At 45.3% G+C, this 23,169-nt stretch overlaps 1 protein-coding gene across 3 annotated transcripts in view; it reads left to right on the forward strand.

Annotated features, from left to right (window-relative positions):
* Nucleotides 1-11,943: 11,943 nt before the first annotated feature.
* DMTF1 (cyclin D binding myb like transcription factor 1) overlaps nucleotides 11,944-23,169 on the forward strand; it is a 44,331-nt gene continuing 33,105 nt past the window's right edge. For 2 of the 3 annotated variants that reach the window (XM_066592019.1, XM_066592017.1), the window contains exons 1-7: nucleotides 11,944-12,026; nucleotides 14,462-14,580; nucleotides 16,222-16,316; nucleotides 17,354-17,468; nucleotides 21,208-21,284; nucleotides 21,498-21,655; nucleotides 22,995-23,027. In XM_066592019.1, coding sequence (XP_066448116.1) covers nucleotides 14,469-14,580; nucleotides 16,222-16,316; nucleotides 17,354-17,468; nucleotides 21,208-21,284; nucleotides 21,498-21,655; nucleotides 22,995-23,027 — 590 coding nt within the window. In that variant the 5' untranslated portion in view covers nucleotides 11,944-12,026; nucleotides 14,462-14,468. Of the gene's footprint in view, nucleotides 12,027-12,862; nucleotides 12,992-14,461; nucleotides 14,581-16,221; nucleotides 16,317-17,353; nucleotides 17,469-21,207; nucleotides 21,285-21,497; nucleotides 21,656-22,994; nucleotides 23,028-23,169 lie in introns of those variants that run through there. The other variant, XM_066592018.1, reaches the window with a different exon arrangement.

A 23,169-nucleotide genomic window follows, 5' to 3' on the forward strand; every position in this document is an offset into this window, starting at 1 on the left:
TGCCAGAAACCATGATGACACCTACCGGTTTCCCCTGAAAATAAGACCCTGTCTTATATTCTTTCCCCAAAAGAGGTGCTAGGTCTTATTTTCGGAGAGTTCTTATTAAACTTAGCTAGCGGGCTCGGTCCCGGTTCCTCCCGCTGCTGTCCGGAACTCCGAAGCGCTTCTTGCAGTCCTTGCCCGCCCACAGAAGATCACTTCATAAATCCCACCTCCAGGAAGTGATGGCTCTGATTAGTTCTCGAGTGCTGCTCAGCCAATCAATGCAGCGCTCGATTAACAAATGCGATGGCTGTGATTGGTTCATTGAGCGCAGTATTGATTGTCTGAGCAGCGATCAAAGAACCAATCACAGCCATCAAGATGTGGAGGCGAGATTTATGAATTGGCTGAGCGGCGGCATTGATTGGCCAATTCATAAATCCCGCTTCCACAACACGATGGCGGTGTTTGGTTCTTCAATCACTGCTCAACTAACCAATGCAGTGCTTGATGAACCAATCACAGCCATTGCATTGGTTAATCGAGCGCTGCATTGATTAGCTGAGCAGTGCTCGAGAATCAATCAGAGCCATAGCTTCCTGAAGGTGGGACCTTAATCGTGCCTGCTAAGTAATGTATTCCTTTTTTTCTTAATGTAATGCAGCTAGGACTTACTTTCAGGGTAGGGCTTATATTTCAAGCCTCTCTAAAAATCTCAAAACAAATCGGGGTAGGTCTTATTTTGGGGGAAACGGGGTAGGTGTCTCAACACATTTTTTGGGTGCTCTCCTTATGGAGACACACCACTTCTGACCCACATTATAGGCCACCCACACAGAATCCTACTGCACACTGATGAGGGGCAAACACCCCAAAATAGGCTGTCTGTGCATAGGTTCTGGCTTGGTTTAATATTCCCAATCATTGACAACTTGTTATAAGGTCACTTTAAATTGAAAGAATGCTGCCATCCAATAGATGGCGCTGTATAGATATTTTTACATCTTTCTTATTTGCATGACCTTGTAAAGTAACATGTTAGCAGCATATCAGTAACTCGGCTGCCAAATGTCACTCAAAACGCATTACATTCTCATCTGGATTTTTTCCCTACATATTTGTGTGACGTGAGTGATGAACATGGGGAAGATTCCACCATGATATTGCCACCATGCAAAAAAAGAGATCAAGACTACTTCCACCCCAACATGATGGTTTCTGCAGCCGTCAACAACAGACACTCACAAGTGCAAAAGCAAGTGAAGTTTTTATTTACATGTTACAATGTGAACAAGCTTTTGTAATCTCTCAGGTTTAAAGTACAATGTAATTATGTACAGCAGCTGTATTACCAACATAAGATCAGTTTCGCCTGTCTGTATAAATAGCCAATGACACAGTGTATAACTTCAGAACCCAACATCCAAGGCAAAATCCGACTGCAGTTTTGGACTCTACACACTGGGTTTATAGCACACATGAAACAACCCCAAGTAGCAGGCAATTTTTTTTTCTGTGCTCGAGTGTAATCGTTCACTGAATTAACGCAGAGTGCACTGGGATCACTTACAGCCGCCTGCCTCTATTCATACAGCCCGCTGTTCAGATGGATAGTCATTTGATTTTTAGGCCTGCCTAAATTGGACACATAAGCAAAAAAAAATTTACCGTTTGTCGCTGGCAGCCCCCTCCTTCCTCACAGTCCCCCGCCCATGCCCCCTCCTTCCTCACAGCTTTTCTCCATGCCCCCTTCTTCCTTACAGTCCCCCCTCTATTGTCACAGTCCCCCCTCCATACCCCCTTCTTCCTCACAGTCCCCTTTCATGCCCCCTCCTTCCTCACAGTCCCCCCATGCCCCACTCCTTCTTTAGCCCCCCCCCACGCTCCCCTCCTTCCTCAGTCCCCACCTATGCCCCCCTCCTCCCTCAGTCCCCCCTCCTTCTTCAGTCCCCCCTATGCTCCTTCCTTCCTCACAGCCTCCCCTATGCTCCTTCCTTCCTCACAGCCCCCCCCCTATGTTCCCTCCTTCCTCACAGTCCTCCCCATGTTCCCTCCTCCCTCACAGCCCTCCCCATGTTCCCTCCTTCCTCACAGTCCCCCTCTATGTCCCCTCTTTCCTCACAGTTCCCCCCTATGTCCCCTCCTTCCTCACAGTTCCCCCCTATGTCCCCTCCTTCCTCACAGCCCCCCCATGTCCCCTCCTTCCTCGCAGCCCCATGTCCCCTCCTTCCTCCCAGTACCCCCCCCCCCCATGCTCCCTCCCTTCTCATAGTCCCCCCTCATGCTCCCTCCTTCCTCATAGTCCCCCTCATGCTCCCTCCTTCCTCACACTCCTGCCCTTATGCTCCCTCCTTCCTCACAGTCCCCCCTCCTTCCTCCCAGTCCCCCCTCCTTCCTCACAGTCCCCCCTCCATCCTCACAGTCCCCCCTCCATCCTCACAGTCCCCCCTCCATCCTCACAGTCCCTCCTACATCCTCACAGTCCCTCCTACATCCTCACAGTCCCGTCTACATCCTCACAGTCCCTCCTACATCCTCACAGTCCCCCCTCCTTCCTCACAGTCCCCCCTCCTTCCTCACAGTCCCCCCTCCTTCCTCACAGTCCCCCCTCCTTTCTCACAGTCCCCCTCCTTTCTCACAGTCCCCCCTCCTTCCTCACAGTCCCCCCTCCATGCCCCTCTCCTTTCTCACAGTCACCCCCCCCCCCCCCTGTGCCCCGTCCTTCCTCACAGTCCCCACTGTCTTCATCTGGGACCTGACTATCATTGATCAGTAACCTGGAGAGATGCACTAAACACACAGGACACGACACTGTTCACACACGCTGGACAAAGAACAGGACTGCACATAAAGTACATGTCTGGCCCCCTGCACAGACATACCACACACATCACTGTTCACAGCAACATACCAGGTTACACATACTACATAGAACAGAAACCCCACCCAGAGCTCACATGCATACAGATAGCCAACCATAGCCAGTCCAAGTGTCCTCACACCAGGAGAATAGAGAGTCAGCCACCGTGGTGACATACGGAAAAGTGTCAGGCATCACCCATCTCACACACACACAAGACATCAGATGTCTGGGGGGGGGGGCACACCTGCTCAGAAATAGGAAAAAACTTGCGGGCCACCTAGACCTGTTCGGTCACCGTACTACACAATGCAAACACCCCAGAACGCAAGGAGGGGAGGGACAGCAGGTGCCCTGTCAGTCTTCAGGGAAGGGGAGAGGGACACTACACTTAAGCATGCAAACACCAGCTCTGAGTGGGATTAAGGCCTTATGCACAGGGGCGACACGGCATCGCCGAGATATCGCATCACTGATCCATGCGATATCGCTGCGTCTTCTCGCGGTAATACCATGATTTTGTAGTGCCACAAAGTTGTATGTGATGTTACAAAGTCGTGCGACTTTGTAGCATCACATGCGAGGATTTAGAAAGAAGCTGAAGGAACTAGAAGCATACATAGTCTTCTCATCCATCCTCCCAGTGGATGGCCATGGAATAAGAAAATTGAACAGGATTCTACAGGTGAACAACTGACTACATCGATGGTGTCGTCAGCAAAGATTTGGATTTCTAGACCATGGAGTGAATTACCTATATGATGGACTACTTGCTAGAGACAGGTTGCACCTTACAAAAACAGGTAAGCTTATATTTGGTGAGCTCCTTGCTTCACTCATTAGGAGAGCTTTAAACTAGAACAATATGGGAAGGGAAGTAAAAGGCCAGGTAAAAATATACAGGTAATTAATACATTTGAGAACCTTGCTATTAGAAGTGGAAAAAAAGAACAAAGACAAAAAATTCAGAAGGAAAGTAGAGGAGCAAGAGACACCGATCACAAACTAAAAAGTTTTTACACAAATGCATAGAGAATAGGAAACAAACAAGGAGAATTGTAGCTCCTAACACAGAAAGAGAACTATGATGTCATAGGCATCACGAAACCTTGGTGGAGTGATACACGTGATTGGAATACAAGGCTTGAAGGATACAACTAATTTATAAGAAGCAGACCTAAAAAAGGGGTGGAGGTGTTCTGTTGTATGTTAGGAAAACAATCATCTCCACAGATTCAAGCTTCAGAGCATGGTAGTTCTGTGTAAACTGTTTGGGTAAGAATACAAGGAGAGAACAACAGAAAGGACACTATTGTAGGCATTTACTATAGGCCACCTGAACAAGCAGAAGATATGGATCAACTCTTTCTACATCAGATGGACAAGCTCTCGAAAAAAAAACACCATCGTGATCATGGGGGCTTTTAACTATCCAGACATTTGTTGGGAATCTCTCTCAGACAAAAGTAAAGGCCCATTTACACCAGCAGATGATCGCTCAAATGACAGTTTGAGTGACAGCTTTGAGCGATCATTTTGCATAAAGTTTTAAGTAGCTACTCAGCTACCTAAGTACCAATTAGGTGTGCAAATGAAGCCTTCCCTGAATGCAGTTAATAGCCCGAGGGCTATTATCTGCGCTCAGATCCTTTGTTCTCCAGGGGAAAACAATGCTATCAGCACTCCCTGTGGAGAACTACTGATAAGAGTGAATGATGATTTTTAGATTTACTTGAATTTAACGATCAGCTAGCAGTGCCCGAAAAGTGGACGATAGGCGCACATTTACACGCACAGATTATCGATAAAACGATCGTCGATTAGCGTTTTTTTTTTTTAGCAATCACTGGCTGGTGTAAATGGGCCTTAATGGATCCAACAAATTCTTATCTGCTCTTGCTGACAACTTTACCTTCCAAAAGGTCAAAGAGAAAACAAGGGGATCTTCTATCTTGGACCTAATTCTTACCAACAGGGATGAAATGCTTGAGGAAGTAAGGGTGGCTGGGACCTTAGGAAGCAGTGATCATGTTATCATTGAATTTTGGATAAAAAGGGGAGGAAGACCTGAGAAGACTCAGACCTCAAGGTTGGATTTCAGAAAGGCAGATTTTAATGAATTCAGGAAGAGGATAGGGAAGATCCAATGGCTGGATGTTCTTAAGGACAGAAATGTCCAAAAAGGTTGGGAAATATTGTGAAATGAGATTCTCAAAGCACAATCGTTAACAATCCTAAAAGAAGGAAGAGTGGGAAGCATTTAAAGAGACCAGAATGGATGAGCACAGAACTTGTAGTCTGCAGAAACTGTAGGGCAAGTGTCAGAAAAGCTAATAATGAATTGAGGCTTGCAACAGAGGCCAAAAGCAATAAAAATGATTTTGGAGGTATGTCAAAGGAAAAGTCAAAGATGCTATTGGATGCTTACAGGATGAAAATAATGAATTGGTTAAGAATGATGTTGAGAAGGCTGACTTTTTAAATTCCTATTTTGTATCTGTTTGCTCTCAGAAAGGAGATAGAACATCAACTGATCTTCCCTGTGCTATTGTGGGAATAAAAGTATGCAGGCTATCTGTAAGCAAAGAGATGGTGAGGGAACACTTAGCTAACTTAAATTAATTCAGGTCTCAAGGTCCAGATGAATTACATCCTAGGATACTAAAGGAAGCAGCGGAGGTAATTACTGAACCACTTGCCGTAATCTTGGAAAATTCCTGGAGAACAAAAGCCCCAGAAGATTGGAAAAGGGCAAATGTTGTCCCTATCTTTAAAAAAGGGAAGAAGGTGGATCCAGGAAACTACAGGCCTGTGAGCCTGACTTCTATACCAGGAAAGATCTTTGAACAAATTATTAAACAGCATGTATGCAAGTACTTGGATAAAAATGGGGTAATTAACTAGAGCCAGCATTGGTTTGTAAGCAACAAGTCATGCCAGACTAATTTCCTTCTATGACAGAATCACTGACTGGGTTGATCAGGGAAATGCGGTGGATATACTGTATATCTTGACTTTAGTAAAGCATTTGACAAAGTATCTCATACCATACTTATTGAAAAAAAGACCAAATATGGGATTGAAAAGTGATCGTACTCAAAGAGTGATCATAAATGGCTGCACATCCAAGTGGAAGAATGTATCAAGTGGGGTACCACAAGGCTCTGTCCTAGGCCCAGTGTTGTTCAACATTTTTATAAATGCTCGCTCATCTCTAGTATTTAACAAAGAGAAATGCAAATTTACACATCTGGACAAGAAGCATGAAAAAAGCACATACAAAATGAGAGGAATTGAGCTAAGCAGCAGTATATGTGAAAAAGACTTGGGTATACTAATAGATCATAGACTGAACACGAGTCAACAATGTGATGCAGCAGCCAAAACGGCAAACACAATTCAGGGATGTATTAAGAGAAGCATAGAGTCTAGATCAGGTGAGGTCATTATCCCCTCTACTCTTCCTTAGTCAGACCTGGAATACTGTGTCCAGTTCTGGGCACCCCCTTTAAAAAAGACATAGATAAACTGGAGCAAGTTCAGAGAAGAGTTACCAAGATGGTGAGCGGTCTGAAAACATGTCCTATGAGGAACGGTTAAAGGATCTGGGAATGTTTAGCTGAGAGGATACTTAATAGCGGTCTACAAATATCTGAAGGGCTGTCACAGTGCAGAGGGATCAGCCCTATTCTCATTTGTACAAGGAAAGACTAGAAGCAATGGGATGAAACTGAAAGGGAGGAGACACAGATTAGATATTAGAAAAAAACTTTCTGACAGTGAGGGTGATCAGTGAGTGGAACAGGTTACCACGGGAGGTGGGGAGTTCTCCTTCAATGGAAGTGTTTAAACAATGGCTCGACAAATATCTGTCTGGGATGATTTAGTGATCCTGCACTGAGCAGGGGGTTGGACCAGATGACCCTGGAGGCGCCTTCCAACTCTACCATCCTATGCCCCCTCCTTCCTCACAGCCCCCCCCCTATGTCCCCTCTTTCCTCACAGCCTCCCCCTATGTCCCCTCCTTCCTCACAGCCCCCCCCCCTATGTCCCCTCCTTCCTCCCAGTACCCCCTCATGCTCCCTCCCTCCTCATAGTCCCCCCTCATGCTCCCTCCTTCCTCACACTCCTGCCCTTATGCTCCCTCCTTCCTCCCAGTCCCCCCTCCTTCCTCACAGTCCCCCCTCCTTCCTCACAGTCCCCCCTACATCCTCACAGTCCCTCCTACATCCTCACAGTCCCTCCTACATCCTCACAGCCCCCCCCCTTCCTCACAGTCTCCCCTCCTTCCTCACAGTCCCCCCCCCTTCCTCACAGTCCCCCCTCCATGCCCCTCTCCTTTCTCACAGTCAACCCCCCCCCCCCCCCCCCCGTGCCCCGTCCTTCCTCACAGTCCCCACTGTCTTCATCTGGGACCTGACTATCATTGATCAGTAACCTGGACACGACACTGTTCACACACACTGGACAAAGAACAGGACTGCACATAAAGTACACGTCTGGCCCCCTGAACAGACATACCACACACGTCACTGTTCACAGCAACATACCAGGTTACACATACTACATAGAACAGAAACCCCACCCAGAGCTCACATGCATACAGATAGCCAACCATAGCCAGTCCAAGTGTCCTCACACCAGGAGAATAGAGAGTCAGCCACCGTGGTGACATACGGAAAAGTGTCAGGCATCACCCATCTGACACACACACACACAAGACATCAGATGTCTGGGGGGGGGGGGGCACACCTGCTCAGAAATAGGAAAAAACTTGCGGGCCACCTAGACCTGTTCGGTCACCGTACTACACAATGCAAACACCCCAGAACGCAAGGAGGGGAGGGACAGCAGGTGCCCTGTCAGTCTTCAGGGAAGGGGAGAGGGACACTACACTTAAGCATGCAAACACCAGCTCTGAGTGGGATTAAGGCCTTATGCACAGGGGCGACACGGCATCACCGAGATATCGCATCACTGATCCATGCAATATCGCTGCGTCTTCTCGCGGTAATACCGTGATTTTGTAGTGCCACAAAGTTGTATGTGATGTTACAAAGTCGTGCGACTTTGTAGCATCACATGCGAGGATTTAGAAAGAAGACCTTGGAAAGAAGCTGAAGGAACTAGAAGCATACATAGTCTTCTCATCCATCCTCCCAGTGGATGGCCATGGAATAAGAAAATTGAACAGGATTCTACAGGTGAACAACTGACTACATCGATGGTGTCGTCAGCAAAGATTTGGATTTCTTGACCATGGAGTGAATTACCTATATGATGGACTACTTGCTAGAGACAGGTTGCACCTTACAAAAACAGGTAAGCTTATATTTGGTGGTCTCCTTGCTTCACTCATCAGGAGAGCTTTAAACTAGAACAATATGGGAAGGGAAGTAAAAGGCCAGGTAAAAATATACAGGTAATTAATACATTTGAGACCCTTGCTATTAGAAGTGGAAAGGAAGAACAAAGACAAAAAATTCAGAAGGAAAGTAGAGGAGCAAGAGACACCGATCATAAACTAAAAAGTTTTTACACAAATGCATAGAGCATAGGAAACAAACAATGAGAATTGGAGCTCCTAACATAGAAAGAGAAATATGATGTCATAGGCATCACAAAACCTTGGTGGAATGATACACGTGATTGGAATACAAGGCTTGAAGGATACAACTAATTTATAAGAAGCAGACCTAAAAAAGGGGTGGAGGTGTTCTGTTGTATGTTAGGAAAACAATCATCTCCACAGAGATTCAAGCTTCAGAGCATGGTGGTTCTGTGTAAACTGTTTGGGTAAGAATACAAGGAGAGAACAGAAAGTACACTATTGTAGGTATTTACTATGGGCCACCTGGACAAGAAGAAGATATTAATGAACTCTTTCTACATCAGATGGACAAGCTCTCGAAAAAAAACACCATAGTGATCATGGGGGCTTTTAACTATCCAGACATTTGTTGGGAATCTCTCTCAGACAAAAGTAAAGGCCCATTTACACCAGCAGATGATCGCTCAAACGACAGTTTGAGTGACAGCTTTGAGCGATCATTTTGCATAAAGTTTTAAGTAGCTACTCAGCTACCTAAGTACCAATTAGGTGTGCAAATGAAGCCTTCCCTGAATGTAGTTAATAGCCCGAGGGCTATTATCTGCGCTCAGATCCTTTGTTCTCCAGGGGAAAACAATGCTATCAGCACTCCCTGTGGAGAACTACTGATAAGAGTGAAGGACGATTTTTAGATTTACTTGAATTTAACGATCAGCTAGCAGTGCCCGAAAAGTGGACGATAGGCGCACATTTACACGCACAGATTATCGATAAAACGATCGTCGATTAGCGGTTTTTTTTTTAGCAATCACTGGCTGGTGTAAATGGGCCTTAATGGATCCAACAAATTCTTATCTGCTCTTGCTGACAACTTTACCTTCCAAAAGGTCAAAGAGAAAACAAGGGGATCTTCTATCTTGGACCTAATTCTTACCAACAGGGATGAAATGCTTGAGGAAGTAAGGGTGGCTGGGACCTTAGGAAGCAGTGATCATGTTATCATTGAATTTTGGATAAAAAGGGGAGGAAGACCTGAGAAAACACAGAGCTCAAGGTTGGATTTCAGAAAGGCAGATTTTAATGAATTCAGGAAGAGGATAGGGAGGATCCAATGGCTGGATGTTCTTAAGGACAGAAATGTCCAAGAAGGTTGGGAAATATTGCGAAATGAGATTCTCAAAGCACAATCGTTAACAATCCTAAAAGAAGGAAGAGTGGGAAGCATTTAAAGAGACCAGGACGAATGAACACAGAACTTGTAGTCTGCAGAAACTGTAGGGCAAGTGTTAGAAAAGCTAATAACGAATTGAGGCTTGCAACAGAGGCCAAAAGCAATAAAAATGATTTTGGAGGTATGTCAAAGGAAAAGTCAAAGATGCTATTGGATGCTTACAGGATGAAAATAATGAATTGGTTAAGAATGATGTTGAGAAGGCTGACCTTTTAAATTCCTATTTTGTATCTGTTTGCTCTCAGAAAGGAGATAGAACATCAACTGATCTTCCCTGTGCTATTGTGGGAATAAAAGTATGCAGGCTATCTGTAAGCATAGAGATGGTGAGGGAACACATAGCTAACTTAAATTAATTCAGGTCTCAAGGTCCAGATGAATTACATCCTAGGATACTAAAGGAAGCAGCGGAGGTAATTACTGAACCACTTGCCGTAATCTTGGAAAATTCCTGGAGAACAAAAGTCCCAGAAGATTGGAAAAGGGCAAATGTTGTCCCTATCTTTAAAAAAGGGAAGAAGGTGGATCCAGGAAACTACAGGCCTGTGAGACTGACTTCTATACTGGGAAAGATCTTTGAACAAATTATTAAACAGCATGTATGCAAGTACTTGGATAAGAATGAAGTAATTAACCAGAGCCAGCATGGGTTTGTAAGCAACAAGTCATGCCAGACTAATTTCCTTCTATGACAGAATCACCGACTGGGTTGATCAGGGAAATGCGGTGGATATAGTATATCTTGACTTTAGTAAAGCATTTGACAAAGTATCTCATACCATACTTATTGAAAAAAAGACCAAATATGGGATTGAAAAGTGATCGTACTCAAAGAGTGATCATAAATGGCTGCACATCCAAGTGGAAGAATGTATCAAGTGAGGTACCACAAGGCTCTGTCCTAGGCCCAGTGTTGTTCAACATTTTTATAAATGATCTGGACGAGGGAACTAATGGGAAACTGGTCAAATTTGCTGATGACACAAAGCTAGGAGGGATAGCTAACACTAAGGAAGAGAGTACTCAAAAAGATCTAGAAAAGCTTGAACAGTAGGCGGCGAGTAACAGAATGGTATTTAATAGAGATGAGCGAGCACGCTCGGTTAAGGCAGTTACTTGAGCGAGCATCGCTCTTCTTGAGTAACTGCATACTGGTCCGCGCAGATTCGGAGGGGCAGCGGGGGGGGGGGGGGGGGGGAAGGTAGAGAGATCTCTCTCACTCTCCCCACCGCATCTGCTCGGACCAGTATGCAGTTACTTGAGAAGAGCGATGCTCGCTCGAGTAACTGCCTTAACCGAGCGTGCTCGCTCATCTCTAGTATTTAACAAAGAGAAATGCAAATTTACACATCTGGGCAAGAAACATGAAAAAGCACATACAAAATGAGAGGAATTGAGCTAAGCAGCAGTATATGTGAAAAAGACTTGGGTATACTAATAGATCATAGACTGAACACGAGTCAACAATGTGATGCAGCAGCCAAAACGGCAAACACAATTCAGGGATGTATTAAGAGAAGCATAGAGTCTAGATCACTTGAGGTAATTATCCCCCTCTACTCTTCCTTAGACAGACCTCACCTGGCATACTGTGTCCAGTTCTGGGCACCCCACTTTAAAAAAAATAGATAAACTGGAGCAAGTTCAGAGAAGAGTTACCAAGATGGTGAGCGGCCTGCAAATCATGTCCTATGAGGAACGGTTAAAGGATCTGGGAATGTTTAGCTGAGAGGATACTTAATAGTGGTCTACAAATATCTGAAGGGCTGTCACAGTGCAGAGGGATCAGCCCTATTCTCATTTGTACAAGACTAGAAGCAATGGGATGAAACTGAAAGGGAGGAGACACAGATTAGATATTAGAAAAAAACTTTCTGACAGTGAGGGTGATCAATGAGTGGAACAGGTTACCATGGGAGGTGGTGAGTTCTCCTTCAATGGAAGTGTTTAAACAATGGCTGGACAGACATCTGTCTGGGATGATTTAGTGATCCTGCACTGAACAGGAGGTTGGACCAGATGACCCTGGAGGCGCCTTCCAACTCTACCATCCTATGCCCCCTCCTTCCTCACAGTCCTCCCCATATCCCTTCTCCCTCACAGCTGCCCCCACGCCATCTTCTCGCAGACATAGTCCCCCCATGCCCTTTTCTCCCTCTTACACGTCCCCCCATGATCCATTTTCATACACATAGTAACCCCATGTCCCCTTCTCCCTCACAGCTGCTCCCTCTGCCCAGTTCTGCAGCCTCTTCCTGTGGCTCCCTGCACCTACATTGGCAGTGAGCCCCGCCCCTTCCCCTGCGGTCACGTGACGTGCTCCGGCTGCTCGCTGTTCCTCATCCTGGTATCTCGGTGTCTCCATCCTGCTCGCTGAGTGCCCGGACTGACAACAGGAAGTGAGTACGAGGCCGGCCCTGTGACAGGCTGCGCGCACTGCTCGGTGCCGGACTGCTGCTGGGTGCGGGCGGGCCGCTCTGTCCGCCATATGTGCTGCAGGGGACGCGCCGGCACCGCTGTCATGTCACAACTGACGGAGCTTCTTACAACTTCTATAACGGCGGCTGTGTGCGCGCTATACCCGGCATGGAGGGTCCCGCTGCACCCCTCCCTAGTGGAGATTACTATTCTGGAGCACGGGGGGCTTACACCGAGACCCCCAGAAACAAGGCACATATATGGGGTATCAGCTGCTCCATGCCAGCCTCTAACTGACCAGAGGGTGGCGTCCTCCTCACTGCACCCCACAGTAGTCAGGGGCACTGCCAGCATCTGTAGGGTAGTCTCACACCCGTGCTGGGACCCTCGGCCACTGCGAGCAAACACCCCCCCCCCCCCCCCCCCCCCCCCCCAAGCTCATCGGGAACCGAACGGACCCTGTTATAGTCCACGGGGTCCGATTAGCACTGATTGGCTGCAGGGATACCCATTTCCTATTCCCCCAACAGAATAGAAAAACGGAACCTCGCGGGCAGATGTGAGCCCACCCCGGAGGCGGATGTGAGCCCACCCCGCGGGCGGCTGGACCGGGGACAATAATCTGACTAGTCGCTCCACATAGCTGCTGAAGCTGCTGCCTGTTGTCTCTTACGCTCAGCCACTGGGCACTTCTTCAACCTCTCAATGTCCTAACGAATTGTTGGGGGCAGTTACATGGTCCGAAGTATCCTTCATCCAGCAGTTGGAGGGGGGGGGGGGGGGGTCTTTGATGGACATATGTCTGAAATTTCAACCCCTTCCCCCTGCCAGATCATTGGCTGGGAAATCCACTGAAAGCATCTAAATACTCTTTGTAATAAAATAAAACATCCCGCCTCTAGAAGAAGTGGTCGTTTTGCTTACATCTCAGGGTGCCTTCACACTGGTGAGAAAAATCGCACAATTTCCCAGCGCTGCGAAAAATCGCAAAATTATGAAGCCGATGGCTCTGTTTTGTTTTAACGCTTGCAATGCAGCGTTAAAAGAAAATTGCGGCAAGTCCATTCTTTTTGCAATCTCGCCCATTGTTCCCAATGGAGCCAGCGGCAGCAGCGTCATCCTCATTGGAATTAATGGGTGAGGATTGCGATCCTCTGACACTGCTGTGACAGCACTGGCAGGGGACTCTCTGCGTCAAAGATTCTCGGGGGGGGGGGGGAAATAATCAACTGTAGAAATAAAAAAAAATAAAATACATCACCTGGGAAGCGCTGTCATCTCTGGTGCATCTTCTTGCAGGTCCCCGACACTCTTCTGCTTCTCTTCTGACCAAGGATTGAAAATCCCCACCTCCTGAAGCGCTGCCTCTGGTTGGCTGAGTGCTGTGACTAATCAGAGGCAGCGCTCGGCATTGAATGACAGCTGATTGCTGCCTCTGATTGGTCACAGCGCTCAGCCAACCAGAGGCAGCAATCAGCTGTCATTCAATGCCGAGCGCTGCCTCTGATTGGTCACAGCGCTCAGCCAACCAGAGGCAGCAATCAGCTGTCATTCAATGCCGAGCGCTGCCTCTGATTGGTCACAGCACTCAGCCAACCAGAGGCAGCGCACCAGGAGGCGGGGATTTTTCAATTCCCTGCCAGAAGAGCAGCAGAATAAGAGTGCCGGGTTCCTGCAAGACAACGTGCCAGAGATGACAGTGCTTGCCAGGTGATGTATTCTTTTTTTCCTACAGTTATTAATTATTTTGGGGGTAGGGCTTATATTTCAGTTGGTGGCAGTGCTTGCACAGAACAACTGTGGCTTACAGTCTCTCTATGGAGTATTCAGACGATACTTGTCCCAGGTGAAGCAAGCTTTACAGATGCAGCCTGAGGCCTCCTCACACAGCCGTTTGCAGAAATGCAGCGTTTTTTAACGCTGCATTTACTGCAGATTCAGCCCGGTTTCAGCAACGCTGCCATTCTTTATGCCAGTGTTTTGGCTGCTGAAAAAAAAATTCGATACTCACCTAGCCGCTGCCGTCCGGGTCCCGGCCGCTGGTCTCTGCCGGTGCTCCAGGCTTCCCCCGCACTGACAGATCTATTGCTATAAGCCAGGTTCGAGAACACCACCTTCAGCAATAGATTGCTGTGATTGGTTTTCGGCGCTGGCTCAATGCCCAATCACAGCCATTCATTGGCTGTCTCAGCCAATCAGAGCTTGCCAGCTCTGATTGTTTTGTTTTTTGTATTTGAGAAATGCAAACGACACGTAGAAGAGTATCAACCAGCTGAAAGCTAATCTAGAGGAATAATGTCTGTAATCCTGTGAATTAGCTTCTGTTACATGTCAGCTTCACAATGGTCAGTGTGTTGGAATGATGGTATAAGTGCATTACATTTCAATCTGATCTCCATATTGTATTTCCCTGCAGGTTGAGTATGAGCACAGCTGAAGACGAGTCTGGAACAGTGAAAGTACAAAGCAGCAGGAACGCTCTCACCCTCACACAGGACCTGGATGGAAATATAATCCTCCACTGTCCTCAAAATGGTACCAGCCATTCCTCCAGACCTTTTATTAATGCTGCCGAATACAGAAGCACACTTTAGTAAATTGAAAGCAAAGCATATTCAAGGGAATGGTTCCAAAGCTTAAAGAGACCCTCTGGTTTCAGGACCAAATTCTGTTTTGGGACTGGAGGAGGTGGGGGTATATTACCTAGTTGTTCTTGTCTGTCTGTTCCTCCGATCCGCCATTTTTAGGTCCTGTTTTTGTCCATTCTAGATGGCTGACGCAATTTCAGACTGTCTAATTCCCACAGTGTTAGACTACTAATGCATTAAACTGCTCTATGATTGGTCAGAGCTGCAAATGTGATCACTGGCCAATCAGCAATGCACAGTGGGCAATAGTTAGTTAGGAAGTTGCTGCATCCATCGTGAGGGGCTGACAATAGGGCCTGGAACCAGCAGATTAGAGGGGAGGCGAGAAGAACGACTGCAGGTATTATTTCCCTCTGCTGCTCATGTCATGGGACAGAATCTTGTCCCCCAAACCAAAAGGCTGCTTTAACTTCATTCCAACTTGAAAATTGAACAGTGTGCACACAACTCCACTGTCCCCCTCCTACGGTGCATGTTTATGGGGTCATGTCGTCACACTGAAGGGCTGGTGGTCACAGGTCTAGCCAAGCAAACTTTGAGTGTGGCATTAGGAGGAATACTGGACTTAATTACAGTTTTGAGAGACATTAGTGTGACCCTCTGCCTCCAATATTAGTTATAACTGAGGGATTGATGCACACCAACACTGACTATCCCTCTCCGGTACGTTGTGTTACTGTTTTAGGGAGCGTTATTGTATACACTGCGTGCTGCGCTCAGGGGGTTCCGTGACAGCGGCTGACAATGTCACTGTGATGGAATCCCCAAACCTCTTTTGTGAAGCGCACACCTCTTTGGTGTCTGTTTTACAAGATTCCCATTCTATTTAGAGTACAGAATAACTTCTTTGGTTTCGCTATTCTATACTCCAAATATATTTGAAACAATCAGGAATTTTGTAAAACGGATACAAAAGAGGGCAAAACCTGGAGTGCATCACACAGTGTGAACGCTGCCTTGCTCTTTTGTCACATAGCACCTCTCTTGTAGCGTAGTACTCATTGTTAGCTGACTCACTATTGGTGCAAAGCCACTCCCTTAAATAGTCTTACTGATGCCCAGGTGAGTGCATGGTTCCCAACCAATATGGTGTTTAGGGCAGTAACTCCCTGGCGCCATATCGGTTAGGGGACTGCAATAAATTGTTGAGTCTGTAATAAACTCCAGCTATGCTGCCGGAGAACAGATCCCCATCGCAGAAGTTAAACACCGTTAATTGCTTCTGTTAAAACTATACCATAAATTACACAACAATTCAGTTAGTAAGAGACACATGTAGCCAGATAGGGGTGCCTCCGCTCTCTTACACGCACATCTTACCTATTTTGATACTTCTCCCCTATGTCTGTCATGTTGTTTTTATTTATGACTGTATTCTCATACAGTGTATTGATTCTATATGGCAACTGCATGTGTGTAGATGGCGGTGAATTAATGTGGTGGTATAGCATTGTTGTGATTTTAAGTCATTGGTCCTATTTGTATTTCTGTGGACCCACACAGCTGTTCTTTGCTTATTTCCATTTAGTATCGGAACAGGACCAGAGCTTTGAGGTGACCATGACTGCTACCACCGAGGTAACAGAAGATGACATTAGCGAAGACTCGATAACTCAAATTCAGGTAAAATTAGATCCTGAGCCCACTATTATATTATCACTTCTTTTACATCTTGTAAAGGGCATATTTTCTCTTAATCCAAGGTTTTATTACATTTGGTTAAAAAGTATACAAAGCAATGGAAATGCCCCAAAGATGTGACAGAGTATGAAGCAATGCAATATAATACAAATGTGTGAAATAGATAAAATACAAGAAGTTCAATTTATAATACAAAACACACCTGAGCTATAAAAAAGTGAAACAGAGGTCAAGAACAAGCTTGGTAATTTGTAGGATATTTGCGGCTTTAGGTAACATCCAAAATATCAGCGAGCCATAATGTAAGCTGTAGAGGTTACGGTCAATGAGCTCAGATCATATTATTATTGTATAGAATACGAAAGAGGAGCGAGTGGAGAGACGAACAATTACAGAACATACATACAAGGGTTGGGGAAGGAAGGAGAGGACAGGGAAGGAAAGATGTGAGAGGATGTACATGGGAAATGGAAGTAACTGCTCAATAGATTCTTTATAAATGTGAGGGACACTTATGATTCTCGTTCGGTCATTCAGTTTCTGCATGCTTTTACATAGGACGATTATTGTTCAAAATCCAGCGAGAGCGCAGGAGCCTGAACAATCAGAACAAGAATTGTCCCATGTAGAAGGACCTTTAGGCCAGCCAGCTGGCCATATTGGCAATATCCTTGAATGCTATCCAACTACTGCAGGCACGTTAAGCATCCACCATACTATTGTCATCTGCTAAGACGTTTTCCATAGCGAAAATTTACCTCATTTACCCACTCCACACTAGTTGGTGCAATCAGTGATGTCTAATGCATGGGAACTAGAGATGAGCGAGTATACTCGCTAAGGCACATCCTCCCCGCTACACTACCTGATCATAATGCCTGTATTATTAGTATTTATTATCGTTACTCTACATGTCCACATAAGATGTGGTATAACTCGTAAAATATGGTGACTGTGTCAGTAAATCTCTGAGGAATGATTTAAATGGGTATAATGAATTATCAACTCCCTTCTTCTAGATTCTTCAGAACGAACAACTTGCTGACATCTCCCGTGCAGGCAATGATGAGGTGTCAGCAGTCAGTCGTGCCTGGTTTACCAGCAAGGAAGACAAAGATTCCCTCACCAACAAAGGTAGCCCCAGGATGTTTGATGATTATTATTTAACCAATTCTATATATATATGTGATAGCCCTCATTGACTGACTGACTCGCCACTAATTCTCCAACTTCCCGGTGTCGTAGAAGCATGAAATTTGGGGTGATGATTCTTTAGGTCCTAAATAGGAAAAGTAAGGCTGCATTCACACAGGGCGTATTTGCCGCGGTTCTGCCGCAGCAGATCCGCCCGCGGCCGCTAATCTCGGGATTAGCCAGCCATGTGGACGAGGTTTCTCAGAAACCTCATCCACACGGGACGGCTAATCCGCAGCGGTAAATCCGGTTGAAGCTGCGGCCGCCGCAGCAGCGGCTTCCAAAGATTGAGCATGTCTGTTTACTTTCGGTTTTTTGTTTATTTATGTCACGGCCGCGCTCTCCTCTATGGGAGAGCCGGCCGCAGCAGAAAAGCATGCGGCCGGGCCGCTTCAAAGCCGCCGCGGCTTGAGCCGCGGCGGTTCTCCCAGCGGAGGTCTCGCGGTTTTTGCTGCGGCCAAACCGCGAGATTTCGGATGGGAATCCGCCCTGTGTGAACCCAGCCTTAAGGGGTCACAACTCGATTATTCAATGCTAATTGCAAAAGTGCGTGCACCGCTATGTAATGTAACTTCTCGGTGTCTTACAAGCGTGAAATTTGGTGCAAGCATTCTTTAGGTCCTAAATGAGGAGAGTGGAAGGGGTGGCACATTCTGCGGAGGGACTTCAGTACATGCAGCCTGAGGAGAATCAAACGCTCCTCTATGTGTATACATATTTTATTCCTCAGTTTCTCTAAAGTCATCTTGACTTCATAAATTTTTCCGTGCGAACAACACGTAAATACCTGTATCAAATTAACTCAGGCAAAGCCAGGTATATCAGCTAGTATTACATATATGCTCCTCAAGGATGTGATCTGAAGAACAAATTACTTGGGGTGCAGTAAGCTACATTCACACATGCAGTTGTAGGTGTGGCATTTTAAAACTGTTCGGTAAATAAAGTAAAATGTAAAAAAAAAAAAATTAAATGGTGCTTGCCAGCGCCTATGATCCCCATAAACTAAACTTATGGGCTCATTGGAACTGAAAATGCTGGGTCTGGGGATATGAGTATTATACTTACTTACCCTTCCCTATGCCTGTGTAGTCAGCTGAATGCATTCAGCAGTGGCTTTAACAGCGTACATTGGGATGGCAGGGTAGGGCAGTCAAGTATAATACGTGCCTGGAATTAGCGCTCCAGTGAACCTATACGTTTAGTTTATGGGCCTCCTAGGAGTTGACTGATTCCCTTACAGCGGCTATAACACCATTTTTGTTTTACTAATTAAAATCAGTTATAGAAACTTTTTTACATTTATTTTTATTTTTTTTATTCTGTTTGTTTGTGCCCATAGGGATGCAGTCATCTTGCCTGAGCAGCTTTTATCATCATTTAGAGATATGCTTTACAGCAGCTTCATTGGCTATTTACACAATGGACAGGAGCTGACTCATTGACTTGTATGGGAGATTGTTCTAGATATGTTCTGTAACCTGTGTGGGGGTCATTTTGCAGAAAGGGGAGTAGATGGTCACAGCTTATACCTCTGGTAAATGGTGGATCCTATGTTACCTACTTATAGGTGTTACCTTTCAGTGTAATCCTGCCTGTGATAGTGATATGACTGCTGCAAAGCTTTCTCTGCAGATCAAGAAGTTATAGACTAATATTAGTCTATAAATTCAGTGTGAAAATGCAGGATTTTAGAATTTAAAGATAGATTGTGGCTGAAAATTAAAAGAAAACTTACCAAATATTCTTTAAAAGTTTGTGTAACACAAAAATGTAATTTATATTACTGGTAATTTCCTAAGACCTCTTCCAATTAAATAGCTTCCAAATTTCACGTAAAACGCATGAATATCAGAGGTGGCACATGTGACTTAACACACAACGATTACACTGCTCAACAGCATTTTTGCATTTGGTGTGCGATATATCAATTCTTATGGATTTTTTTGGTGTAGAATCCGCATTTACACTTAGAAATGATGCATCACATAAGATTTTTATGTAACTTAGATTAAAAAAAAAAAAAAGGTTTTAGTGTTCATTTTCTGGTGAATTATTTATATAAAATTAAATCGGTGACGAAGCTAAACTCTTTATTTGAATGTAATACACAGTGGATGAAGTTCTAAAAATGGTCACTAGATGGCAGAACAATGTAGTTGAGCAGGAAGGTTACCAACATGAGCCTATCTGTACTGCTGTTTAGTGTTTGTTGTAATCTGCATGAAGCACTTCTCTTCATTCTTACCTCAGCATATCAGTATTTTTCTAGTTTCATTCACAAATGCATAAACAGAAAAACATTATCGCTGGCTTCTGATGCTGTGTGACGGCTTCTCGCAGAGCTCTTCACGTAGGAAGCACTGAGCGGGGAGAGAGAAGCGGACGAGAAGCTCACCAGTCGCTGGCAGAACTTTCAGTGTCAAAGAACTGTACAAGCACTAATGACCTTAGCGGTGACGTCAGTTGCTGAAAAGGCTGCCGGCCCGTGTAAAAGGGCCTTTACACCTGATATTTTGTTCCTCTGTGGGGCAAATGGCTCATTCAGCCAACTGCTGTTATATGCATCGAGTGCTGACACTTAGGCTAGGTTCACACAGGGTGGATTTGCCGCAGTTCTGCCGCAGCAGATCCGCCCGCGGCAAAACCGCCCACGGCCGCTAATCTCGGGATTAGCCAGCCATGTGGACGAGGTTTCTCAGAAACCTCGTCCACACGGGACGGCTAATCCGCTGCGGTAAATCCGGTTGAAACCGCGGCTGCCGCAGCCGCGGTTTCAAAAGAAGCAGCATGTCTGTTTGCATTCGGATTTTTGTTCATTTATGTTACGGCCGCGCTCTCCTCTATGGGAGCGCCGGCTGCAACGGAAAAGCAAGCGGCCGGGCCGCCTCAAAGCCGCCGCGGCGATTCTCCCGGCGGAAATCTCGCGGATTTTGCTGCGGCCAAACCGCGAGATTTCCGACGGGAATACGGCAAGTGTGAACCCAGGCTTAAGCCATGCTTTGGAGGTTCCCCAGCAAATCCTCCTTGAGCCTCTATATGAAGACAACTTTGTCCCCTGTCTAGAAGGTCAACCACTTTTTTTTCATTGTTTTCATTTAATCTTTATTTCTATACCTTATCTCACATTCTCTCAAATGGAGTCTAACTGTATAGCAAAACAAGAAATTCATGTTTCTTTTACCTCATTTCTTACTTTGGCTTCCTTGATTCGTTTTTGGCAGTCTAGAGGGACCGTGTAAGAATCCTGTAGCTTCTAGTAGATGGTCTACCACCAATGCTTTGCACCTTTCACTGTACCGCTTCATTCTTCTTCTCTGATTCTATCTTATGTCAACCTGGAAGTTTTATGTGTAGGTTTAGTGGCTTCCAGTACTTTCAGCCTGGTGAGCTGAATACAAGACCTTTCAAAGCAGCCACCTTTTTTGGGCAAAGTTTACCTGGGCAGTCCACGTTACTATGCTTGTTTCATAGAAGGATAAAGCTGCATTCCGGTTTTCCATTCACATATGCATGTTGTACATGTTGATGCTTCGGGACAGATGCACCTTTATAGGTACCCTACTTGGTCACCCCTATCCATTGCCTAGCTGATATAAACGCTGGTTATCAGTACTATGTGTCTAGACCTCAGTATCGCTTCCTTTGGTTTGATTGCAGTTATTAATCTGTTTTTCAGGTCACAGATGGAAGCAAGGCATGTGGTCTAAGGAGGAAATTTCAATTCTAATGAGCAACATAGAACGATACCTAAAGGTACGAATAGTTATTACTATGTATGACTACAAACCCGAAGAAACCTGATCGTCTGTGATAATCCTGAGATATGGTTAATCAGTGTTGAATCCTCCTACAACCGTTTCTACTATTCTCTTATCATTTATTCATTATTTCCATGCATGCTAAAGCAAGCTGTTCACCCTGTACATGGCAAGTTTGTTTTACCAATCATTTTTATTGTTGATTTAGGCTCACGGTATTAAAGATGCAACTGAAATTATTTTTGAGATGTCCAAGGACGAGAGGAAAGATTTCTACCGTACAATAGCATGGGGCTTGAACCGCCCTCTCTTTGCAGTGTACAGGAGAGTCCTTCGCATGTATGATGACCGGAACCATGTGGGGAAGTAAGACCTTTTTATATTGAAGTATATACTTCCTAATGTACATGGTATGAACATCAGTTTGTTTAACTGAGACAGTGGCAAGCATCCATGCATAAAAGTTGTTCCCCTTGATTAAATCTTCTTAAAATACATGATTAGCCGTGGTGTACTAACAGCATGACTAGTTTCTGACCAGCCTTCAATGCAGTAATCACCCAGCCCAATACGTTAGAGCACTGAACATGACCTAATGCAAATACATTCAAACGAAACTAAAAAAACAACAACATTCTATATAATGGGCAAGGATGACTTACTTCTGCAGACGGCCAGATCGGATCCTGCTGCTCCGCCGTCTCCTCCGCTCTGTGAGGCTCGCACAGAAATAGGACCTGCCGCGATTTGTTTACCACGCGATTTTTCACACGGCCAAATCGCGGCTATCTGCATAGGATTGCATTATCCAATGCAATCCTAAGGCAGCGGGCACGGGCGGAAATTCTGCGGGAAATCCCGCTGCGGCATTTCCACCAGTGTGCATGAGGCCTAAGAAATTCCACTTCAAAATCCACATGTAACACACAGATTTTGATGAAGATTTCACAGCTTTATTTGGAGAGGTGACATTTAAACTGAAATCTGCATCAAAATTTGTGTTTCTTGTGGGTTTTGACATAGATCTGTAACAAAATCTGCTGTGTGTGAACGTAGCTAAATACAAAAAATATAAAAACCACAAGTCTGTGTTGCGCTACGTCCGCAGCATTTACAGTATCAGCCATGTAGATGACATATCGGCAAATCTCACCTGGAAAAAATCCCTGCGAGTTTAACACAGATTGTAAATCCGCACTATGTGAATTTATACTATGTATTTTCAGCGTGGATTTCGCCTCTTTAAAGGCCGAGATGAAATCCACACTATAATTTGCAAATAACATGGCACCCCTATCAAGTATTACATAGCCACCTACTGTAGCTGTTACCATATATGCTGTTTCTAGCATGTAGTTTTATTTCATCATGTATTTCTGTAGACCAGAGGCGTAACTTGAAGCTTCTGGGCCCCAATGCAAAACCTGTAACAGGGCCCCCTACTATAATGCTTTATTCATAGTACTGGGCTCCCTATATGGGGAAGAGAGGCCTTATGGGCCCCCTTATGCTTCTGGGCCCGGGTGTAACCACATCCCCTATAGCTACTTCCCTGCAGTGCAGACTATTCTATGCAGTAGAAACAGAAATATTCTTAAGAGTATTATTAGACTACTTTACTGGTAAATGAAACTTGGATCGTGACATGTCAGTTTCATGCTGTCTTTAGCATATGTGGTTATTTGGAGTGTTTCTTGTCTTGCAGGTACACACATGCAGAAATTGAAAGGCTGAGAGAGTAAGTACAGAATCTAATCTGCATATTGTTATATTAAGGGACACCGTTTAATTCAACTAAAGTGGTTTTCCCAACATAGCAAGCTATGGTATAACGCTAAAACAGGCTAAACTTACTGATTGGTGGTGAGGATAAAACTGAT

Source organism: Eleutherodactylus coqui, chromosome 2, assembly GCF_035609145.1.
Source record: "Eleutherodactylus coqui strain aEleCoq1 chromosome 2, aEleCoq1.hap1, whole genome shotgun sequence".
Classification (NCBI taxonomy): Eukaryota; Metazoa; Chordata; class Amphibia; order Anura; family Eleutherodactylidae; genus Eleutherodactylus; species Eleutherodactylus coqui.